The sequence below is a fragment of the Lissotriton helveticus genome, chromosome 9, assembly GCF_964261635.1.
Source record: "Lissotriton helveticus chromosome 9, aLisHel1.1, whole genome shotgun sequence".
Taxonomy (NCBI): domain Eukaryota; kingdom Metazoa; phylum Chordata; class Amphibia; order Caudata; family Salamandridae; genus Lissotriton; species Lissotriton helveticus.
In genome coordinates, this window is record NC_136070.1 from 1,228,984,949 (window position 1) to 1,229,007,401 (window position 22,453).

A 22,453-nucleotide genomic window follows, 5' to 3' on the forward strand; every position below is an offset into this window, starting at 1 on the left:
TTTGTGAAGCAAACATGGAATTAAACCTTAGTAAATAGACCCTTTAGTGTATCAATCAAAGCACCAATACAATCAAGAGGCAGAGCAATGTACGTAATATCTATAACTCGTCCCAAACATAATTCATTCATGAATATTTTTGTATGAATGATTCTGAAGGAACCATTGCGTTTATACAGCTATCAATGTCCAGGTTGCAGGAATGTTGCAAGGAATACCAGGTTGCTCTCTGTCTGTGACGAACTCCGAGGCGAGAGGAGCAGAGCCCGAACCAGAAACATAGAGGTTCGGACGTACACGCTCGTACCCGCTCGTGTACCACCTTTAACCCATGTCCTTTTAGCACAGACTTATCCATTCGGTTAATTTCTACTCGTACTGACCGCCCACACCTGTGACCCTCGAGACCCCGCTTTCGGGTTGGAATTATTACCGGCACACCAATCCGCGCCATCACCACGCCACTGCAGCCCTGAAGAGTCACAGGCTTGGTCCTGATGACGAAACAAGTGTCGGCTGGCGTTGTTTTTGCATATATGAAGAATTCCATCTATATAAACAACTGATTTCGAACCACCAGTGTCACCTTCCTTACAATTACCTGAATAGTATCTGTACTGTTTATTTGAAAACGTGTGTCCAGTACTTGTTGTATATTTTGTTGTGTTATAGGCTTGCCGCCCTTAACTCATTTAGAGGTTCTGGGTCCTTCTCTACACTGGTAGCACCATTAAAGAACTTGTCAAACCAATACCCTCCTCCAATCACCCATTCCTGTCTGAGCGCCATTGTCCTGCTCCCTCCCAAACCCGCCGCAGAGGTACAACAGAGGTGATTGTGTTCATGACCCTCAACCACAGGTCTGCCACTTCACCATAGTCTTGGTACCTAAACCTTTTTTCTCTTGGTAATACTTCTGTTGTATGGTCCTTCAAGATTCAATCTTGCACGAGAAGGTAGAAAGGTCTCAAAACCAGTCAATTCAAGAATGTTTATTTGCAGAAGAGAATTCTGCACACTACATTTTAAAAGGAGCACACAAATGAGCCCAGGTACACCTCCCTGCACAAAAACAACCATTAATGGCATTTTCCTCTTTCTATGCGTGCTGCGTGCTGCAGAATGCAGAATGCAGCACGCATAGAAAGAGGAAAAAGCAAAGAAAAATAAAAGCATTCTCCTTGTTGCGCCATTCGACGCCTCCCCTGGGGAGGCTTAGGATTCTGACGCATTTTTAGTTTCACAAAATGTTGTAAATCTGGGAATGCCTCAAGTTCCATGGATATTCCACAGTCGCACCCATGGAATGCCCCTTTGACGAAGAGTAATGCGTGAAAGGGGCCCATATTTAGAAGGCCATGGGAAGACATGCAGGGTGGCTTCACGTGGCCTTGTAAATATAGGTAAGTCCATTGCACCGCCGGTGCATCAAAAATAAGCTTTTATGGGGGGCCATAAATACAAAAAGAAACTTGAATTAAAACTAGGAGTAAAGGACCGGAATCATTTCGGATTTATATTAAATCACGTATGCCAAGCATGAGTACAGGACAGCCGGATTCACACCAGAATTGTATGATCACCCCTGACTATATTCATCTTTTCAATTTAGTGTCATTGCAAGTAAATTTGTTGTGTGTGGATATGCTGAGAATCTGGCATGGATATAACGCTTGAGAGGCCTGCGTTAAGTAACACTAGTACCAGGGTAGGTAACACATCTTGCTTAATTCACAAAGGTTAGTATGAGCAGAAGGAAATTCCTGGTGGAGAAATAAACCAGTCAGTAGGCACAGGTGTTCTATAAAAACTTGATGTATTGCACTAGTGAGTCAATTGTCCACAAATAAAAGAGTCAGCCAGATTCATGGTAATCATATTGCTCGAGTGTACATATTGAGATGGAGCTCTTGTGAAGGACCAAAAAATAATTATTAATGAAAGCGTCCAACTAGTAATTGTCCAGCTAGTTTTATTGGTTCAGCAAGAAATCAGGATGACGGTGGTTCTCTTAACATATCCCAGGCACCGAATAGCAAGGCGTCCATTGCAAGCCAACAAGGGTATTGAAGCACAAGGGACAGTTGTGTTTTCAGACCCGAGTGCCTGAAATACTGCTGAGGCTAACACAACCACATGCCTACATCAGAGGACAGAGGTGTAGGCAACTATAACATCTGCATGGTTTCCATTCTGGAAGGGGTCATTGGGACGAAGAATACTTTGGGTTGATGTGTACGTGGTGCATGTTGGGTTCAGTCTTCTGTCCCCAGTTAAACATTCTGTCCCCAGTTAAGCATTCTGTCACCGGTTGAGCATTAGTCTCGCTTTCCATCCGCCTGCTCTTGTGAAATGTCATGGTGGCTGCAAGTGTGAGGTATGAACAGAGCTGTGGAGCAGCTGCCAATGGCCTCAACTGGTGCAATGAAGCATTTCCTGGTACCTAAGGCTGAGGGCTTCCATTCTCTGCTTTTGTCCTTATTTTGTTTTCTAAATACCGATGGTGGCTAGAAGGTTACATAGTAACCGCACAGATGGAAGAAAACTCAAGCTCTTGTTTTTCGTGATGGAAGAACAGACCATGAGGGGCATCTTCTGGAAAGTCCATGCTATGCTTTGTTAGTGCAGTGTGGTTCTTCCAGAGATAGATGAAGATGTTTCCGGTGGCAAGACAGGATTCCTCCTAACAATCTTGGAGCAGTTCATGGCATAAGAAGAGAAGCATTGATCCTTGAGGAAAGTTTCAGCCAAACTAAAGAAACTTACTTAGCTACAGTTCATAAACAGGCAGTCTAAGCTGGAGAAAGGTACAGAATTTAAGAAGGTCAGCAATAAATAAATAAATATTACCCTGGGTTATTTGAGATTCTAAATAAAACATATTCACCATTTACAAAAAAGATAAGGCACTCCCACACACATTTCTAACACAATGAGATAGTTGACGTACTGAAACATTTTACGCCAATCCAGGCCATGACCGTACGCCAACTCAGTCATGAAGGCCCAGCATCAACTAGCACAAAACACATAAGATGCATCACAACTAGAGAACAAGGGGACTGCTTTGAATATCTTTCCATGATAACACATTCCCTTCTTATCGCTGCTGCGATACCAAATTATTTTTATGGATTTTCTGCTGGACAAAGCAGCCCATTAAGTACCAATTCATTTACAATACTCAATTTTTGTTGTTTGTTTTAGGGAGAAATTTAACAAACAGATACCGACAGGTGGGATGCTCAGCATATATCATTTTGTCTCATTAATGAAGATGGTTGTCTATTAGCCTCTGAATGCGTTCTAGGCTGATTTAAGGTACCAGTGTACATCCATAGGCCACACAGAGACAAAACTAGAGATGGAGGGAAGGACTTTGGCACAGGACACACAAGGTCAGCTGACGCTTCATGACAGTACCTTTACACTGCTCTAAAGTTTGAGACTGTGATTCCACCACAGTGCATTTGACCAACCCCAATCACTTCCATCCATGGTCCATTTTCTACCTGTTGCAAAATTTTAGTGATGTCCACAATGGCCTGTTGGGTAAAACACCGAAACAACCAATTCATTTTATCAAGACGACCACGAATACTTTGTCCATTTTACATCCTAGCGGGTAAAAACTCATTACGGTAAGTCTTTGACATTAACCGTCTGTGCGGTTCTGCTGACATATAGGAAGCAATATCAAAGACTACTGCAGAACAGCTGAGTTCATACAGTAATTCTACTAAAAACTTTGCACAGCAAGATATTAAAAATGCAACACGTTCTTGCATAATGCACCAGTCCATTGGTTTTCTCAAGATGGTAGCCAAATATTTTACTGCAGAAGATGCTATTAATGACTTTTTGTGGTAAGCCTTCTCCGACTTCTACAAATTCTAATTACCATTACTCGAAACACGGTTCACACTAGGACCTCTGATTTGCAAAAAATCTCAAATCTGGGCTGAAAATCCATCTGCTACACACCTCTGAACCATACTGGTAGTTTAAATTTCGAGATGGTGGGGGTTACTAGACATAAAGTTGCCTTGCTGCACAACCTCCAGCCACTGGCCCCATAACCAGCTGCACACAACACATAAAAAAACCCAGGGCAGGAGTTCTCCCTCAGAAAATGGAATTATCCAGGGGAAAAAGAGGCCCCTTTTCTTTTGTAATAACAGACATTGCTGAAAGGCAGTAAATGCCCCATACATCTCTAGGCATTTGTATAGTGCCTTGTACTTTCGCCAAGACCCACATCTGTTTTCAGTAGCCAGGTAAGAGGCTATTCCATTCTTTATGCTCAGCTGGAAGTGTGACTTTGCAGTTTTGCCTATGTGGGAAGAGTTTATGTGTCTAGAATGTAGTAGAGCCGAAAATAACTGCTCTCTGCACATTGCAAGCGCCTGGAGACCCTATCGGGTGATTAGCCACTCTTTATAAATCCTGATTAATTGATTGCATCAAAGTCAATGCCTCATTCAGGAAAGACTTTGGCAGTGTCCAGCTGAAACAAACATTGCCAAAGCCAATAGGTGTGGTTTGCATTGTGAGCACTGATCAAAACAAAATAACAGCCTGCAGTAGAAAAAAAAATATTTGTTTTATGTATACAATACATCTATAAGTTAAAGAATTTGTGTGATTATTCAGTATACTTTTGTGAAATAATAGAGCTCCTGATGCATTGCAACATGAGCACTCCACAGGAGGCGGAATAATGCACCAGTAAAAGGCATAAGGCGAGAGAGTTGTTTCTCTGGCTGGAGCTAAAGAATTCAATTTGTATATGTTCAAGAATTGGTAACAGAGGGTAGAGCAGACAGTTGTGCCGCCAAGTCAGCCCTAAAAAACAATTAGGCGCTTTCTGCCGGCCCTCTGTAGAAAAAGCAGTTGCTTAAACACAAATTTCAAACCACCAATCAATAATCTTTGATTAAAAGGTGGGCCCAGTTGCATCTGGTTTTTGAGCCTACTCATATTATTTTACCTTTGTATTGCAGCACTTTGGGACTGGATCATTCATAACTTCTAGTCTCCATTCATGTAGATATGGTTTACTGCATTGGATAAACATGGCTTCTCTCTAACCCTGCAGCATACCATATGAGAAGCCACCACTATCAGCTTCTTCCAGGATTAACATCTGGACTCCATGGACCTAGGATCCCCATACTGTGTCTATTGGATGCATTTGCATTCACAACTTTGCAAAATACAATACTGCTAATACAGACAATTGGGTAAAAGCCTTGCACAAGCCTAAGATGTGTTTACCTCTTATTTTCAAGGGAGCCTGAGGCAAGGGTGGTGAGGTCTCTACTATTATTGACAGCCAGTGCTGACACATTTCGTACAGAGTAGACCTACCCCTGTTGAGCTCAATCTCTGCTATCAAATGTGACCTTTCTAGCTGCATCCGGGTTCACCCAGAGTGAACTGGATGACAGGACTGGAATTGCTCAGCTACTATAGAAAGATTTTTTCCTGCCTGAAATAGGTCTGCTCATGTGAAATGGTAACAAAATGGAAGGTCCTGCAAAGAGCTGAACTGCAAGAGAGGTCTGGCCATTCGGCCACTCTGGCACTTTATCGGTAGGCTGCTTACAGAGCAGGACGGGCAACTATGCATCGATGCCCCTACTCGGCTCATGGTCTCCTGTATCGTGGGGCTGATTTGAACATTTTTGCCAGGGCTGATTTTGGTTTCCATTCTGCCTCTGCAGGTCAAGTCTATTTAACTGTGCCTACAAGCTTCTTCGAAAGACAAGGACATGCTTCCATTTCCTGAAGTTGCATCTGGACTGCATTAGTGGGCGTGTTATTAAAAACGTGTCTTGATGATGCTACCAGATGTGAGCCCTAATACACCCTAGAGACTTACCTTTTTAATCAGACTACTATAACTCCCCAAAAAACTGATGAGCCCTGAAATGCATGTGATAATAGCCACAAGTGTGGTCTGCTATGTTGCTTCTTATGCCTTTTAGCTGTTTTATCAGACGAATAGCTAAAGATTTCAATATCCAAGCTATATTTATCTATCAAAAAGCTTTCCTGGGAAAGCAAAAGTGATGTCACTTTCGTACCTTTGTTGAGAAATGAAACATGGTGAAGGAGTGGAGAAAAGATAACATACAGGGCCAAGACATTCGAGGATGATGATATTTCAAACAATGACCTTGATTTTAACTTCTTGATCATTTTCTTGCACACTTTATCCATCCAGAGAGGAGATAGGCTTAAAGTAGAGATATAAGTGCAAATAAAGGAAAAAATAAAATCATATATACAGATAAATGTTCAAGTCCCCTCCTGCACCAATCTGTAGGTCTGCATAGTGAGATGCTGCTTTGGTTGCATATGTACATCCATGGAACTTGGTGCATTCCCAGTTTTACAACATTTTGTAACACACTGGGAACGCGTCAGAATCCTACGTCTCCCCAGGGGAGGCGTAGGAATGGTGCAAGGAGAAGAAATAGTTGTATTTCTCCTAGTTTTTTCCTCTTTCTATGCATGCTGCATTCTGCAGCACATATATAAAGAGGAAAATGCCATTAATGATTGTTTTTTGTGCAGGAAGGTGTTCCTTCCTGCTCAAAAACAATCATCCCCACAATCAGGCATCCTTGCAAAATGACTCAAGGGTGCCTGCGCTGGCGCATGGCAGCCAATTGTGCGCCAGTGCAGTGGAAAGCACAGGGATGTGTCATATTGTTGTTAATATGACACATCCTTGTGCTTTGAAAATGAAGCAGCGATGCACAGCTAAATGGCTAGTGGTGCAGCGTGGCATAATTGTCTTGTAGATGAGGCCCTTAGCCTTGCAATTGAAGATCCAAATGCCCTAATAGGGGCTAAATAGTGTCTTCACCCACGTCATGCAACATCATGCGGTCGCTGAGCAACTATTCCAAACTTCTCAACACGTTCAGTATTTGCTCAAATGTTTGCACCCCCGCTGACTGTTGACTTTGCAGCGCTATGCTTAAACGATGACATCACACAGTGGTACCATCGTTCATTGTTGTGGGAAATGGAAGAGAGACTCTAACCAGCCAGCGGGTTGCCTGGAAACACCGTTCAAACGAAGACCGCCCGCCTCTACTTAAAACCCATCTCATCGTACATGTATGTAGGAAGGCTTAGAGTAGTTGAACAACAAGTAATCCATCTTGTATAAATTAAAAACTCTCCTTTGGTAAAAGAGGCTGACATTTTGGAAGTATTCTGCTGTCATGTCATCTGTAGTCCTGGTTGTTATAGAAGATGAAGGGAACTTTACAATGTCCTGGGTTCCTGTAAGTTGAAGAACATAGTTGGCGTCTTGCGCCAGCGTCTCATATTTGCCAATGACATCATAGTGAATGATGCAAGGGTGGCACAGTGAATGGACCCGCTCCCAGTGCTCATTGAACGGCTCCTCATGCTGTGTTCGGGGGTCCACCAAGTAATAGAGAAACTCATCGAACCGGACATCGTCCCCGTTCTCTAAGGCTTCATCCGTTGGGTCTCTCCTGTGACGCTGGATGATTTTGGTTCCGTATCGCTTATGGAAGGCAGTGTTATAGCTCCTGGTAAATTTATTCCTGTAGGCTGAGACAAGGCGCTCAAATGGCTCACGCACAAATATAAACTTGAGGTAGTTCCTTAAGCGATAGTTGATCTCTGGAGTGCTGAATTCGGAAAGTGTCCGTAGGTTTGAGGGGATGTGAGCCTCATTGGCAGGGATTTTTAGGGGGTCCCTGTATTTCCCCGGATTGGTAAGGACCATCATGACACGCTTCCAGTTCGTGCAGGCCACCTTGGGTACGTAACAATAAAGCAACCCATGGTTGTCATCCACAACTAGGTGCTTCAAGTCGTCCGGTGTCAGGACACGGCGTTTACGGGTATACATCTTGCAGACACTGTCCAGCAGGTCTCGCCGCTTTTGATGAGTTGCCTGAATGGTAGATTGTTCGAACTAAAGAAAAAAGAGGAAACAAACAGAGAATAAATCATTATTGCCAGAAAAATACATTCAAGAGAAACTCTCCCTTGTGAGATTTTAAGCGATTGTACCCCGGAATATCGAGCACAGCAATATCATGATACAATATCATAGACAAAATATCAAAGGACAAAATATGGAAAGATAAGAATAGTAAATCTACACGTCCTCTATATACACTTAAGTCCACTTCTACGTACCTTGACGATATACGTATATACCATTAAGGTACATATATGTGGAGTTAGATATAGAAAATCTATACATTTTGATATTTTCACCCTCAATAGTTTGTCGATGATATTAAGGTCCCACAATACTCCCAACTTGATCTCCAGGAGGCACACCATTTTATGTACATTTGTCAGAGGTAATGGCAGCATCGTATACAAGTATTTGTTAAGGGCATAAACATTTCCTATGCAATGGTTTTCGGTTAATCAATACCTGTTATCATTTCTCCATAGGCCTTGCAACTTATACCAATGAATGCCTGCTGGTCATGCTTTGTGTTGACAAGACCAATATCAATGCTCCAAGTGTCAAATCAGAGGCTGAAATTGATGTCATGATTAACCTCATTATTATCATATGTATTTTGTAAAGCGCATTGCTACCTATGAGAAGGTTTCCCAGTGCTGAAGTCAATAAAAAACATGGGACTTTGTGGTCCGCCTTTCAAAATACAGAGCAAGTACATGGACGTTAGTTATGGTGGTCTAGAGAGCGGCTTTGGCATCCGGTGGTAGCACACGTCCTAGGGGTCTTAAAGGAGTGCGAGAGCAGAAAGTAAGTGCCATATGTACTTTCTATTGTTTCCCTCCTTTGCCCTTGCATCGTCTCATAGCCGCATATGTGAACCTATTCCTTGGCCAATGAAGGAAAAAGGGGGTCTAATCCAGTGGGCGTCAAAGAGTGAGCAATGTTACTTCTTTTACACCTGGTGTTTTGCTAAGGACCAATGATGGATTCATCATCAGTAGATGTCCACTGCTGGGGGTCTAAATGAGCCAACTTCATCTATGGTAGTAGAGGTAAAGAGGGGACAGGGAATATTTGGTGGGGGGTAAACGGGCATAAAAGAACCATGTCAGTGCAGTTTCAATAGACTGGATGAAACCTGTGAATTAAAACAGGTATACCACTACATGATCACAAACATTGCCCAACACTAATGTCCATTTAACTCCTTGCATGCTCATGACGAGCTCAGCTCGTCATGAGCGACGGCGCTCCGGTGCTCAATCTTGAACTTGCTAATTGGAGATGCCCCCTAGTTCTATGTGGAGATTTAAATATAAATTTGAGGGGAGGTGAGCTAGACGCTGGAATAGAGAACTATAAGGGGAGAAAGCCTCGAGTCTTTAAAGCTTTATATAACTTAGTGAAAGATCATGCACTAGTCGATATCTGGTGTAAAAATCACCCTACTGCCCCAGGATATACTTATTACTTCTCTCCGCATAAGAAATTCGTTCGTCTGGACTATTTCTTTACCTCAGCTAGTATACAATCTAACACAAAAATTCAGATATATCCTAGAGTAACATCGGATCACTCTCCCTTGATTATTGAGGTTGCCCACATAGGAGAATTGAAACAGAATAGGAACTTTACGTTTGACAGGAAATTGTGCCTGGACATACAATATAGAGAGGTCATGGGTAAATGGATTATAGAATTTATACAGAATAATACGGGTTCGGCTGATATTGGGATAATATGGGATACATGGAAAGCATGTTTTAGAAGGGAAACAACGAGTTATGGATTTTATCATCAAAATTCACAACGGGGAAAAATGCGGGATTTATATGATCAGCTCGCTAATGCAGAAGAACATTTAATGACAGAAATTAAGAAGGGGGATAATAACTTAACTAAAATTCATGAGTATGAGGGTTTAATTGCCAAACGTAGAGCCAACATTACAGGAATTTGGTGTGAGGAGATCAGGCCCGGACTGGCCGTAGCGGGCACCGGGCAATCCCCCGGTGCGCCGCAAGGGTGGGGGCCGGTTTTGGACTCCTGGGGGCTGATTTTATTACAGGGCCGTTTTTGCAGCATAGCTGCAAAATCGGCCCTGTAACAAAATCGGCAGAAAACCGGTCCTGGCAAGGAGCTCGGCTGCACCCACAACCCCTGGGTGGGGGGTGATTGGGGGGCCGGCCGAGCACTTTGCCAGGGCCGGTTTTGGTTCCCAGTCCGGCCCTGGAGGAGATAGCGCAGAAATATATAATATACAAGAGGTATATACATGAATATGGGGAAGCTATAGGTAGGGCCTTGGCCTTAAAATTAAAAATGAAAGAATCGACTCGCCAAATTGCTAAATTACAAGATAAAAATGGGATAATATTCGAAGACCCACAAAAAATATTGGAAATACTCTATCAATTCTACACAGAATTGTATACCAAACAACCGAATGTAGATCCCGATACTTTTTTGCATGAAGTTATATTTAACAAGCTAACTGAACTAGAAAAAGCTACTTTAGATCAACCCTTCTCAATGGAAGAACTGGAGAGTGCAGTTAAAAACTTGTCCAATGGGAAGGCAGCTGGCCCCGACCTTATCCCAGGTGAGGTGTATAAATGTTTTTTTTAACCTTTAAAAAACCTTATGTTGGAGACTTTTAGAAGGGCACAAGTGGGGAAAGCTCCACAGTCTTGGGATGAGGCTTCAATAGTTGTCTTTGCCAAAAAAGGGAAACCCCCTGAACAGCCTGCCTCATATCGACCTATATCCTTACTAAATTGCGATAGTAAGATTTATTCGAAGATGCTAGCAAGTCGCATATCTAAGATTATAACACCTTTAGTATCAATGACTCAGCATGGGTTTATCCCAAACAGAGGAACTGTAGCCCATATTAATAAGGTGATCACATTATTGTCCATTTGAGGTCATTCTCAGTGTGTCCTTGGTCTGTAAAGTGATCCACAAGAGGGGCATTAGCAGTTTTGCAGCAGATCCTGCTGCGATGCTGTCCGATCCTGAGTTTGATTTTCTGGCTTGTTTGACCTACGTAGATCAACATGCAAGGGCAAAAAATAGTGCACACTACATTTGCTGAGTTACAATTTGAAAAATACTTTCTCTCAAATTTGATGGTTCCATACCCAAAGGTTTTGCCTTCAACAGTGTAATCACAACAAACGCAGCTGCCACATTTAGCATGCCCTGTCAAGGTTGGTAGGCCCCACGCATCATTAAGTGTCGTTTTCAAGGTTGACTGAGGGAGAGATGCCCGGACAAGATGATCTTTTATGTTTTTAGCCCGTTTAAAAGCGAACAGATTACTGCGTTACATGACGAGCTCAGCTCGTCATCAGCACACGAGCGCCGTAGCTGATGACGAGCTGAGCTCGTCATCAGCATCGAAGGGGTTAAGGACCAACAGCATTCACAGTGGCCTCAATCGTCTTGAGGACTGGACCTCCTTATTATAAAATGTGTTCTGTAATTCGTACTATAACATGTAATTAAGTCACATGCTGTGTCACCTTGCATGCTTTCGCCCCTGCATTTTTATCTCACCCCATCTGCACTGACTAGACTATTCCCACACCACCTTAAGATGGCTGCCGCTTTTCCATCCTAATTCCTTAGTCCCTCATCGCTCTCTGGTGATAGTTCTGCCTTGAGATTTCTTAGTCCTTCATCGCTTTCTGGTGATAGTGTTGCTTTGAACTATATACTGAGCCAGTAATCGGCAACTGCCAGTCTCTCGGGATACACGGAAGTAGATGAAGCAATCTGGCCCACCACTACCACAGTAAGTGCTCACTCCCAAACTCTTCTATCCCCAGCTACTGTCTCAGCCTTGATGATTTCATCGCACCCCACCTGCGGGACATCATCAACACCTCCTTCAACACCGCCACCTTCCCGGAGAGCTGGAAGCACGCCGAACTCAGCGCTCTACTAAAGAAACCATCAGCCGACCCCACCGACCTCAAGAACTACCGCCCCATCTCGCTGCTCCCGTTTCCGGCAAAAGTCATCGAGAAGACCGTCAACAAGCAACTGGCCGCCTTCCTCGAGACGAACGGTTCCCTCGACCTCTCGCAGTCGGGCTTCCGGGCCAACCACAGCACCGAGACCGCCCTGATCGCAGCTACCGATGACATCCGAGCGCTGCTCGACAACGGAGAAACAGCGGCCCTCATCCTCCTGGACCTCTCCGCGGCCTTCAACACTGTCTGCCACCGTACCCTAGTACAGCGCCTCAGCAACGTCGGAATCCAGGAGAAGGCACTGGAGTGGATCATCTCCTTCCTCGCCGGAAGGACACAGAGAGTCCGCCTCCCCCCGTTCAGATCGGAGGCCACCGAAGTCATCTGCGGCGTTCCTCAAGGCTCCTCGCTCAGCCCAACACTCTTCAACGTCTACATGAGCCCCCTCGCAGACATCGCACGCCAGCACAACCTCAACATCATCTCCTACGCCGACGACACCCAGCTGATCCTCTCCCTCACCAACGACCCCGCCACCGCCAGAGCCAACCTGCACGAAGGGATGACAGACGTAGCCAAATGGATGTCGAACAGCCGCCTGAAACTGAACTCGGACAAGACGGAAGTCCTCATCCTGGGATCATCACCCTCCGCCTGGGACGACTCCTGGTGGCCCCCCGCCCTGGGCAGCGCACCCAAACCCACAGATCACGCACGCAACCTGGGCTTCAGCCTGGACTCCTCCCTCTCCATGACCAGACAAGTCAACGCCGTCTCCTCGTCGTGCTTCAACATCCTGCGCATGCTACGTAAGATCTTCCGATGGATCCCCATCGAGACCAGGAAGACGGTCACCCAGGCCCTCGTCACCAGCCGTCTGGACTACGGCAACTCCCTCTACACCGGAACCACCGCCAAACTCCAGAAGAGACTCCAGCGGATCCAGAACACCTCAGCACGACTCATCCTGGACATCCCCCGCCGCAGCCACATCTCCGGACACCTGAGAGACCTGCACTGGCTCCCGGTCAACAAGAGAATCACCTTCCGGCTCCTCACCCACGCTCACAAAGCCCTACACAACCAAGGCCCAGGATACCTCAACAGCCGCCTCATCTTCTACGCTCCCAAACGCCAGCTTCGATCGACCAGCCACGCCCTCGCCGCCGTCCCCCGCATCTGAAGAGCCACCACAGGAGGAAGCTCCTTCTCCTACCTGGCCGCCAAGATTTGGAACTCCCTCCCGACCCACCTCCGCCTGACCCAAGACCACCTCGCCTTCAGGAAGCAGCTCAAGACCTGGCTGTTCGAGCAGTAGCGGACCCCCCCCCCCAGCGCCTTGAGACCTCCGGGTGAGTAGTGCGCTATATAAATGCTTTGATTGATTGATTGATTGAGCCTGGCCTTCCCGCCTAAACCCTATTTACAATTCTGTTCTCAGATAATGCGATTGTGCATTTCCCACCGGCTGGCGTCCAACACACGCGATTGCGCAGGGATGCTCTGAGATTTATTAATTGAAACTGGTAAATATGGGCTCCTTTTATTCCACCCACCACTGTACTCCAACCTAGACTCCTTTTAAACTTGGAATTTCGCCCACAGAGATACCCTGACTGCTGGGAACAACTCTTACTAACTCAATTGTGAAGGCCTGCGCGCCTCACAAAACTACGTGAGACTCGTTTATATCTCCTACCATAGGTAAATCCCAGTTCACACTGCACTTTATTTATTAGTACGCACTGCGCCGTTTTTAAACCACACGTGGCCTAAATGACTACCTGGTTTTCCAATCACCCCTCATTACTATGTACTGCGCCGTTTTCCAATTACCCCTCACTACTATATACTGCGCCATTTTTAAATTTTGTATAAGCATGTGATTATGATGAAACCCGCCCTCACGACCCTAGTCCGGACCAACCCACCACAGGACTGGGTCACGCGCTTTATACTTGAGAAAACTATGTATAACCACCTATATAGTCCTTACGTGGTTCTGACATGATTCTCATATCTATATCACCCGAGCATGAAATTGGCACAGCAATAACCATAAAATCGACGGTTTATTCACAAATGTCACCGACTCTATGCTGAAAACATGCCTAGCTTATTTTTCTAAATATGCTTTACATCTTTTTCTCCCTCCTTTCTCCCTGTGTGTATCTTACCTTTCTCCCATGTCCTTTTAAAATGTAAAAGTAACGTAAAAAGGCGCAGCATATTACTGTCAAGACTACAATGTATAATTCTATTGTCCTGAAGATGATGCCTGGTATTTAATAGTGGCATCGAAACGTCGTCGACAGTGATACACCTTATGCACCAAGATTAAGCTGTATTAGAATGTGCAATGGTGTTTAAAAGTTGATATATGTCTGTGTAAACTGAGTACAAGTATACAGACCCATTTTGGCTTGCTTTTTGGCCAATCCCTCTCGTTGTTTTGTCTTGTGTTTTGTGGCTCACGGCTGTGCCCACTTGTTATTGATTGTTTCTTAAATGCTACTTATTGAAAAATATTATGAAAATAAATTCTTGTCCGGCTGGACAAAAGTCATACTTTCTATTTAGCGTATGATTATCTCCCCTTGTTTATTCTTTTAGAATAGGGACCACTGTTCTCTAAATTATGATGCTACCCAAGGTCCCTACCGAATTACCTTTGGGTTAACTTGTCCTTGTATAAAATGACATCATTGATGACATCTCCAATGAGAGCAAGTGGCTTCCAGGGTAGTGAGAATCAAATTAAAGGCAATCTGTACCAATGCAAAAGGAAAACTGGATAGTGGAATGAACCACAATTTATGTACTGAAACTGTCTCTCTTATGCCTTGCTTAGCTATCTACATTAAGTCAGCCAGATCAAATTTGATGAGTGATGAACAAGAAAAAAGAGGTAGGTACTTCCCTTAGGGTTTAGTGTCTCAGACTCTGTAATGATTCTTATTGAATCACAATTAGGAAATTGCAATTCCTAATGAAAGAAAATGTACAACAGTTAAATAGCGATTCCTAATGGGTGGCAAAAGACCTACCTCATGAATATTAATGAGGTGGATCGCTATTTGCGATGATTAGGAATGATGGCCCTCCGAGGGATGGTGGAGTGCTGGGGTCAGCAGACTACCATGTCTGTGCTGTGACTGCTTTTCAATAAAGCAAATTTGTTTTTTTAAGAGATGCAGTCCGTTTTCCTTAATGGAAAGTTTCCTTTTTTAAGAGAAGTAAGTGGCCTGTTGGACCACTGCCTGCTCTTAAAAAATATTTTCTTTTAATATTTTTAAAGGGAAAGGGATCCCACCTACTTCGAGGTGTCAGTAAAAAATTGATTAATACATCCCATTAAGATTCATTATTTGGAAGAGACACCCTAAACACACCCCTTCCAAATACCGAATGGGTATGCATTCACAATTTCAAATTGTGATTCGGTAGCATGTCACAATATAGGATTCATGCATACCAAAAGGCTTTTTTGCGTTCGCAAATGGGCCGACCCCAAAATAGTTTTATATACATGGACCATGGTGATACGGCTCACATGCCACATCCTGTTGGATTCCTACAAACCTCAAACAATCTTCACAGATGTTCTAAGGCATACCACAACACTCCAAAGTGAACATAAGTCCATTGAGGTGATTCTTCCAGCTACCTTTATGTTTATAATTAGGACACAACTAAAAGACTCGAGGCATAGATTACTTTTTAACACAGAAGCTCTTGGCAGTGCAGATAAGCCTGCCTTTCTTCAGGGTAAGGGCACATGAATGTTTAGGGAGCTAGGATGTAACCTGGGTTCCTACTAAATTTTGTACTGTAATGTGGACAAGTAAAACAAACTATGCGGTGAGTCTCCCAAGCAATTCCAGCTTTGTTTGTGTTTGTAATATTCTAATACTAAAATGCCCTAGTCGTATAAGGTTATCAAGATTGTCCAACAAAACCTAGGTCTGGTATCTCCAAAGCCTCGACGGAGCATTTCCGAAAAACCTGAATTATATGCTTTTTGGGGAGACAGCCAGCTAAGGGTGTTCTTTAGCTGGCAGTGATATGGTTAAACTCCTCCCTCTCAAACTACTGTAGCAGCTGCACCGGTAACATACAAAGATTGCATCAGCAGCTACCTAAATCCAGCAGAATGCAGAGAGTGGTTAAAACCAATACAGACCCTGTAATCAAGGTCTTGAGATTACTGAAGGAAAGTAAGTGTGATATCTTCCCAAGTAATCAAAAGTGATACATGGCTGACCTAACTGTAGATGCCAGCTGGGGCCTGCGGATATAACGCTGTTGATAACATCCTGCAGGCCCTTTCATCTCATTACATGGGACTCTCATAAGGAATGGACTTGATTTCCTGGATGACAACAGTATGAATCACTGGGCGAAAACTGATGGGTCTCTCTGACTGCAGATGGCGGATGAGCAATGGAACAAATTGGCTGCTACGGTGGAACGAAGCAGAGTCTGGAGAAATGCTGAATATATCAGACAAACCACAATATGGCGGGATTGATTTCCAACATATGCTGAAACACAAATGAACACAGCAGCACACAACTTCAAATGTCAGAGTGACTTCACTGCATTGTGACTAGGTCTGGTGTTGGCTGCTGACCTTTTGTCTTTGCCAATGCTTATTATTATTTTTTTATGAAGAAAAAACAGCTGTCCACTGGCAGTTTTGAGGGAGTTGCTGGTCTCTGGTCTAAGGGGAATACGCATTGTGAAATGTGAATATATAACCAAAGGCGCAAGTGATGTTATAATTGAGTATATTAACACAAGTTAAAAAACACCCCAGAAATGTGTTGACAAAGAAAAACGTAAGTTAAACTAAGATCAGGTAGGTGTTGAAATAAGGACTAACATTTAGAAAACAAAATCACACTTGTGTTCTTCCACCGCCCCCTTTTCTTGGCCCCCACTTGGCAGATCATCATGAAACTTTACATGGAGGAGCCAAAGTGTATGGCCTTTTTTTTAGATGTTTCAAGCACATTTATCAAACAGATGCAAAGTTATTAAGAAAACAAAAAATCCTTTCCTATGGCAAGTTAGTTACATTTAAATAATGCTACAGCAGACTAATAGATGAAAAAAGCTGACCGAAATCCCCTATACATAAGTATTTATAGTATGTATATTTTTATTAAAAACCATTGGCTAACGCCAGAACTAAAAACTGTTCTCTTTGCAACATAGTGCTATGTGTTCATAGCTGTGCTCTAATCGTCCGATACTCAATATCCTTGTTAGTTTCCCTCCTCTGTTTAACAGATGGACGTTGCATCTGTGAACTGCCTCGTATAATGCACTTTTTACAGGAATTCTGGATTTTTGTGATGCTCTTGAACATTTTAATTATCAGCATTCAATAGTAATACAGAAACAATGTCGAAATATATTCTAAATTTAATGTGACCGATCTGCAGAACAATCAAAAAATCACCACAAAAGAGCTTTACTTCAGAAAATGTATAATTAAATGAATTAACTAATGTATCAAACTGAGTTAAAATGGCACTTCAATTGCCAACCATTCATGTGCGGATATACTGGCATAGCCACACCTCTTACTTTGTTATTGTTTATTGTAGGAGATGATTTTGTGAGGTAACCCTCCTGTGCCATCAAAGAGTGATGAGGAAGCTGACCCAGTTTTACAAATATTACCAATCATACATTTGGACTTAAAGGGAAACTCTTGGAAAAGAAAAATAATACCTCCACACAGGTATGAAGTCGCGTGGGCCAGGGCAGGTAAGCCTGGCCTGTATTATCCACGAAACCCCTGCAAAGCCTGACTTTTGCTCTCCCTTAATCTCCTGAAAGCCTCAACAAAGTCCTTTAATCCTATAAATATAGTCCCAGTATACCAGACTCATTCTCTTCAGTTTTTCCCAAAACATCACACAACTTATTTTCCTCGTCACTTATCGTTCCCACCCTTGTCTGCCCTGACTGCATTACCTGCCCTCTGCTCCCCCCCCCTCACACACTCTGCCCTACAATTGCCTCTCCCAACCAGAATGATCTGACCTGGTCAGCTGATTAACTTCCCACATCTGTATTGACACACTTTTCTTCATTCTCCCAACCCTACATTCCCTAATTTTACTTTTCTCAATCGCCTCCATCCTGAATGTCTGCATGTATTCTTCCACCCCTGCACACCCCTCGTTTGGCTTTTTATGGTCCCTGTACCCCAGCTTCACCAGTTTCCTATCCCTTAACTTCTGTCACAGCACATCCACCTCTGCCTCTTTATCATCACTCCCTCACTCTCAGTCTTCAGGCTCCTCTCTTTTCTGTGACTTCCTGCTCCCATTCCAGCACTGTCTCTGTTATCCATGCTTTCGAAGTCACTACCTTTAATAACCCTCACACTCCAGTACACACTGACATTTCCTGATTATTTTACCTGCCACTCCTGCAAGTACCAACACTTCCTTGTTCTTACTCCTCACTCCCCAGCATGCCCCATTACCTTTATATAATACATCCGAGTCTGCAATCTCAGTATAAAAGCCTGCCTCGAATTCCCTTATATTAGGCAATTTGCTAATGACATGTATAGTCGCCTGTAATAAAGAAATTACATAGCTGTCAAGTGTAATAAGTTATTACAGTTGAGGTCTGATGACGCAATGCATGTCGTCAGAGCCAGCAGCCAAGGAAAAAAACAGACCTTGGAGCAACGAAAACGAAAAAAAAAACTTTTCCTTCTTCTGTGTTTTTCCAAATGTAAAGTGGTGAGCAGAAAGGAGATATTTCTACCTACATTTTTTTGCACACTTTAGGTATTTTAATAGAAGCTAGAACCCCTCTGTATGTTTCTACACGTTCTGAACGATAGTGTTTTTTTAAATCTGGCTTTCATTGCACTGATTCTCATTTCATATCAGTAAATGTCTAACTACTTTTTGATGTGTTCACTTTTTCACTGCAGAATCTACTTTTATTCTTCATCTCTGCAAGCATACCTTGTCTTTCAAATGAAAACGTAACCCAGCATGTTTTTAAGTCATAAGGGTGATGGCGTGATCATGTATTATTCCCCGGACCACTGCAAGCACTGGCATTAATTCTTCAGAATTCCTTCCATTGCTGTATGCAGCAACATTACATCTTTACTATATTTCCCCCACTGCATACGCTGACAATCATTCCTTAGCCCCACCATGCACCCACTTTACCTCTTTAATATTCCTCACACCGCTACATGACCCAAAATTACAGCTTTAATACCTTCACCCGCTGGGTGCATCATCATTACCTCTTTATTTGTACCTCTTCATTATTCCTCCTGTTCTTGCATGCACAAATATTACCTGTTTATTTCCCTAAACCGCTGCGTACACCGAAGCCACCTTTTTATTATTTCTGACTCCCCTACATGCATTAACATTAGCTCTCTATTACTCCTCCCATCTCTGTACACCCAATATGTCCTATTATATTTCACGCCCCTTCATATATCAACATTGTTTCTTTATTACTTCATACTTGAATAAACCTGTGGCATCCTTAGCACTAATGCATAATTTGAGCCGGTGGGTTCCGATGCTCGGCATCGGCACTTAATTATCAACATCCGCACTTATGGCAGTCTGCCACATGTCGGCAGTGCTTGTCTCATTTAGAGGAAAGCATTACAACAATTGTTTATTAGTTCAGTATACTTTAAAATAACTCATGGTAAACAGTCAAAATATCGACTTCAAAATATCGAATGGACATAATATCGAGTTTTAAATATCGAATGGACAAAATATCGACAGGACAGAATATAGACATCAAAAATATAGTTTTTTAGGTAAGTAATGTAATATCGAATGTTAAAAATATAGACAGTTTTTTACCCCTACGCTATCCAACGCTTTCCCTACTGTTGCACCCACTGGAGTGGGAATAGTAATTTTAACCCCTACGCTATCCAACGCTTTCCCTACTGTTGCACCCACTGGAGTGGGAATAGTAATTTTAACCCCTACGCTATCCAACGCTTTCCCTACTGTTGCACCCACTGGAGTGGGAATAGTAATTTTTACCCCTACGCTATCCAACGCTTTCCCTACTGTTGCACTCTCTGGAGTGGGAATAGTATATTATAGTAATTAATTTTTACTATTAATTTAATTTAACACTGTTTTTAATAAAGTCAATATTTTTAACAACTTTATATTTTGTACTCGATTTTTTTTACTTACCTGTTTGTAGATACAAACTCGATATTCTGTCTGTCGATATTTTGTCAACGATATTTTTGATAGTCGATATTCTGTCCGTCGATATTATGTCAGTGATCCGTGTGATGGTTATTTATTTATTTTGAAAGTTTTATATAGAGCGAACAAGACCCTTGCAAGTATCAGAGCCCTTTACAAGGGAAATATCGCAGATACATAGGCATATGGTAAATAACATATAGTAGTAGCTGTGTTGTTACTACAGTTTTCAGTGCTGGCAGGGGCAATCAGCAGTGGAAGCTGAAGTGGCCTCCTGAAGAGGGCCCTGGCAATTATGTTTTTTTTTACAAATTAAGCACTGCTTATCACTACTACAAGCAGCTTAAGTAATCCTCACTTTTGACAGAAATGATGCGGCAAACCAATAACAAAGACATGATGCACATTGAGTCAAAGTGGAAAGAGTAGCCTTATCTGCCACATTATGTAGCCAATCATATCCAAGGAAGCAAAAATGTTTTTAAAACAGCAATTGCATGCCCTCATTTGAACTGTAATTGAATATCACACCTCTGACTGTCATTCATCGCCTATTTTTGATGGATAATCATTCCTGCAAAAGGACTTACCTGGCCTGATGCAGAGTTTGGAGGCAAATGAAAGTCCTCCAGTTTCTGGGAAAAGTTGTAAATATGGATGAGAATTTATTTGCTAAATTTCCTTCAACCTACTATTCCTGTGACAGAGGAATTAAACTGCTGGACTCTCCCTAGTATTTAGAATTTCCTCTAGAAACTGGAGGGTTTTTGGTCATCATCTAAATCAGACCTGTATCCCCTCTGTTGACTAATTTGGCATTGGGACCTGCATGAGGCCATCGGATTCTCCACAAATAAGAATTATCTTCACCAGCTTGTCCTGCCTCACCTGGCTGGTCAAGAGCCTACACTAATGAAAAATGTCTTTGTGTCCACCCATCCAGCATGGGATATTGTTATCCCACAGTATGTGGCCTATTGCCAGGTTGGGAACAGGCCAATGATGCTAAAGGTTCATCCTAAATGGTTCCAGAGACCCTTGTATGTTTATTCTCAAGCCTGGCATTTAATAGCTGGCACAGGCAGCGACTGTGTTTCTAATCTAGGCTTTCATTGTCATTCTCTATAGCCGACGTTGACGGGTTACATCAGTAACAAGTGTTGGCAAAGGTAATGGATATGCCATTGGCTGCAGGCCCTTTGGCTTTGTCAACACTTGGTTTTTTTTGTCATGGTTTTGTAAAACATTATTGTTGGAGGAGCTGCCGGGTTGTTGCCAGTATAAAAAAAAACCTTGGTAAAAGCAACAATATCTTTGTGTCTCAAAAACATGCATTGCCATTGTAGCCCTTTGCACTGAAGGGAGATGCTTTGTGTGTGTGAATGTAGTCCTTGTGAAAGAGCTGAATGCCATCACTCACAGTGAAGTTAGCATGTGGCTGAAGTGGGCCGACTTGTCCCATGGCGTATGTTGTAGAGAGTGGTAGAAAGAGCATGTAATTGGAAACCAAAAGGCCTTGGCTAACGCCAGACCTAAAAAGCCCTATGTTTTGTTTTTTTAGTTACATTTAGAACCATTTTTTTTCTTTTTCATCACCATGCAGTGCATTGTTGTGATGTTTTAATTGGCCTAAGCATAAGCATGCACTAACCGCTGTGTCCATAATTGGCTGCCATCCAGATGAATAAATGCTAATTCCATATTTGTAAATCGCGAACTTATCACCCCTAAGTGTATGCAGGTGCTGGGGGCCATCGGGGAGATTAAGTGGGCTTTTGCCAAGAGTCAAATGATGGTGAGCTGGGCTACTGCCTTGGATCGAACCGCGAGCCCCAGACTCCGGAGTCAGCCACTCTGGCCGCTGCGTCACACCTCTCCCACATGATAGGATGATGCATGCTTTTGCTCCACCTGAGCTCTAGCAAAGAGTAGCAAGTCCTTTTAGTCATTTTCCTACTCACATGTGGTCTCTGCTGGGGCAAGTATCAACCTGCTCATGAATGTAGACCCAACATGAGGGAGGAACCTAGACGAGAAACGTAGAAGAGGGGGGTCCTACTTAATGCACCGGTACACATACACATTCTCCCCTCACACAACACAAGGGAGGACACTCAGGGACCCCTGATACTGACCCACAACAACACTTTACTTACTGGGAAAAGCTAGTATAATATTAATGCGGGAGAGCGGGAGGTGCTGGATGATAAACCACCAACACGTTTAGTTAAAAAAGTTGGCACAACTGA

General features: G+C 43.1%; 1 protein-coding gene across 1 annotated transcript in view; it reads right to left on the reverse strand.

Moving 5' to 3' along the window:
- Window positions 1-1,797: 1,797 nt before the first annotated feature.
- CHST13 (carbohydrate sulfotransferase 13) overlaps window positions 1,798-22,453 on the reverse strand; it is a 212,699-nt gene continuing 192,043 nt past the window's right edge. Inside the window, exons 3-4 of the mRNA XM_078661726.1 lie at window positions 4,524-7,969; window positions 1,798-4,435 (exon numbers count right to left, since the gene is read on the reverse strand). Of these exons, the coding sequence (XP_078517852.1) occupies window positions 7,124-7,969 (846 nt within the window). The 3' untranslated portion in view covers window positions 1,798-4,435; window positions 4,524-7,123. The remainder of the gene's footprint in view (window positions 4,436-4,523; window positions 7,970-22,453) is intronic.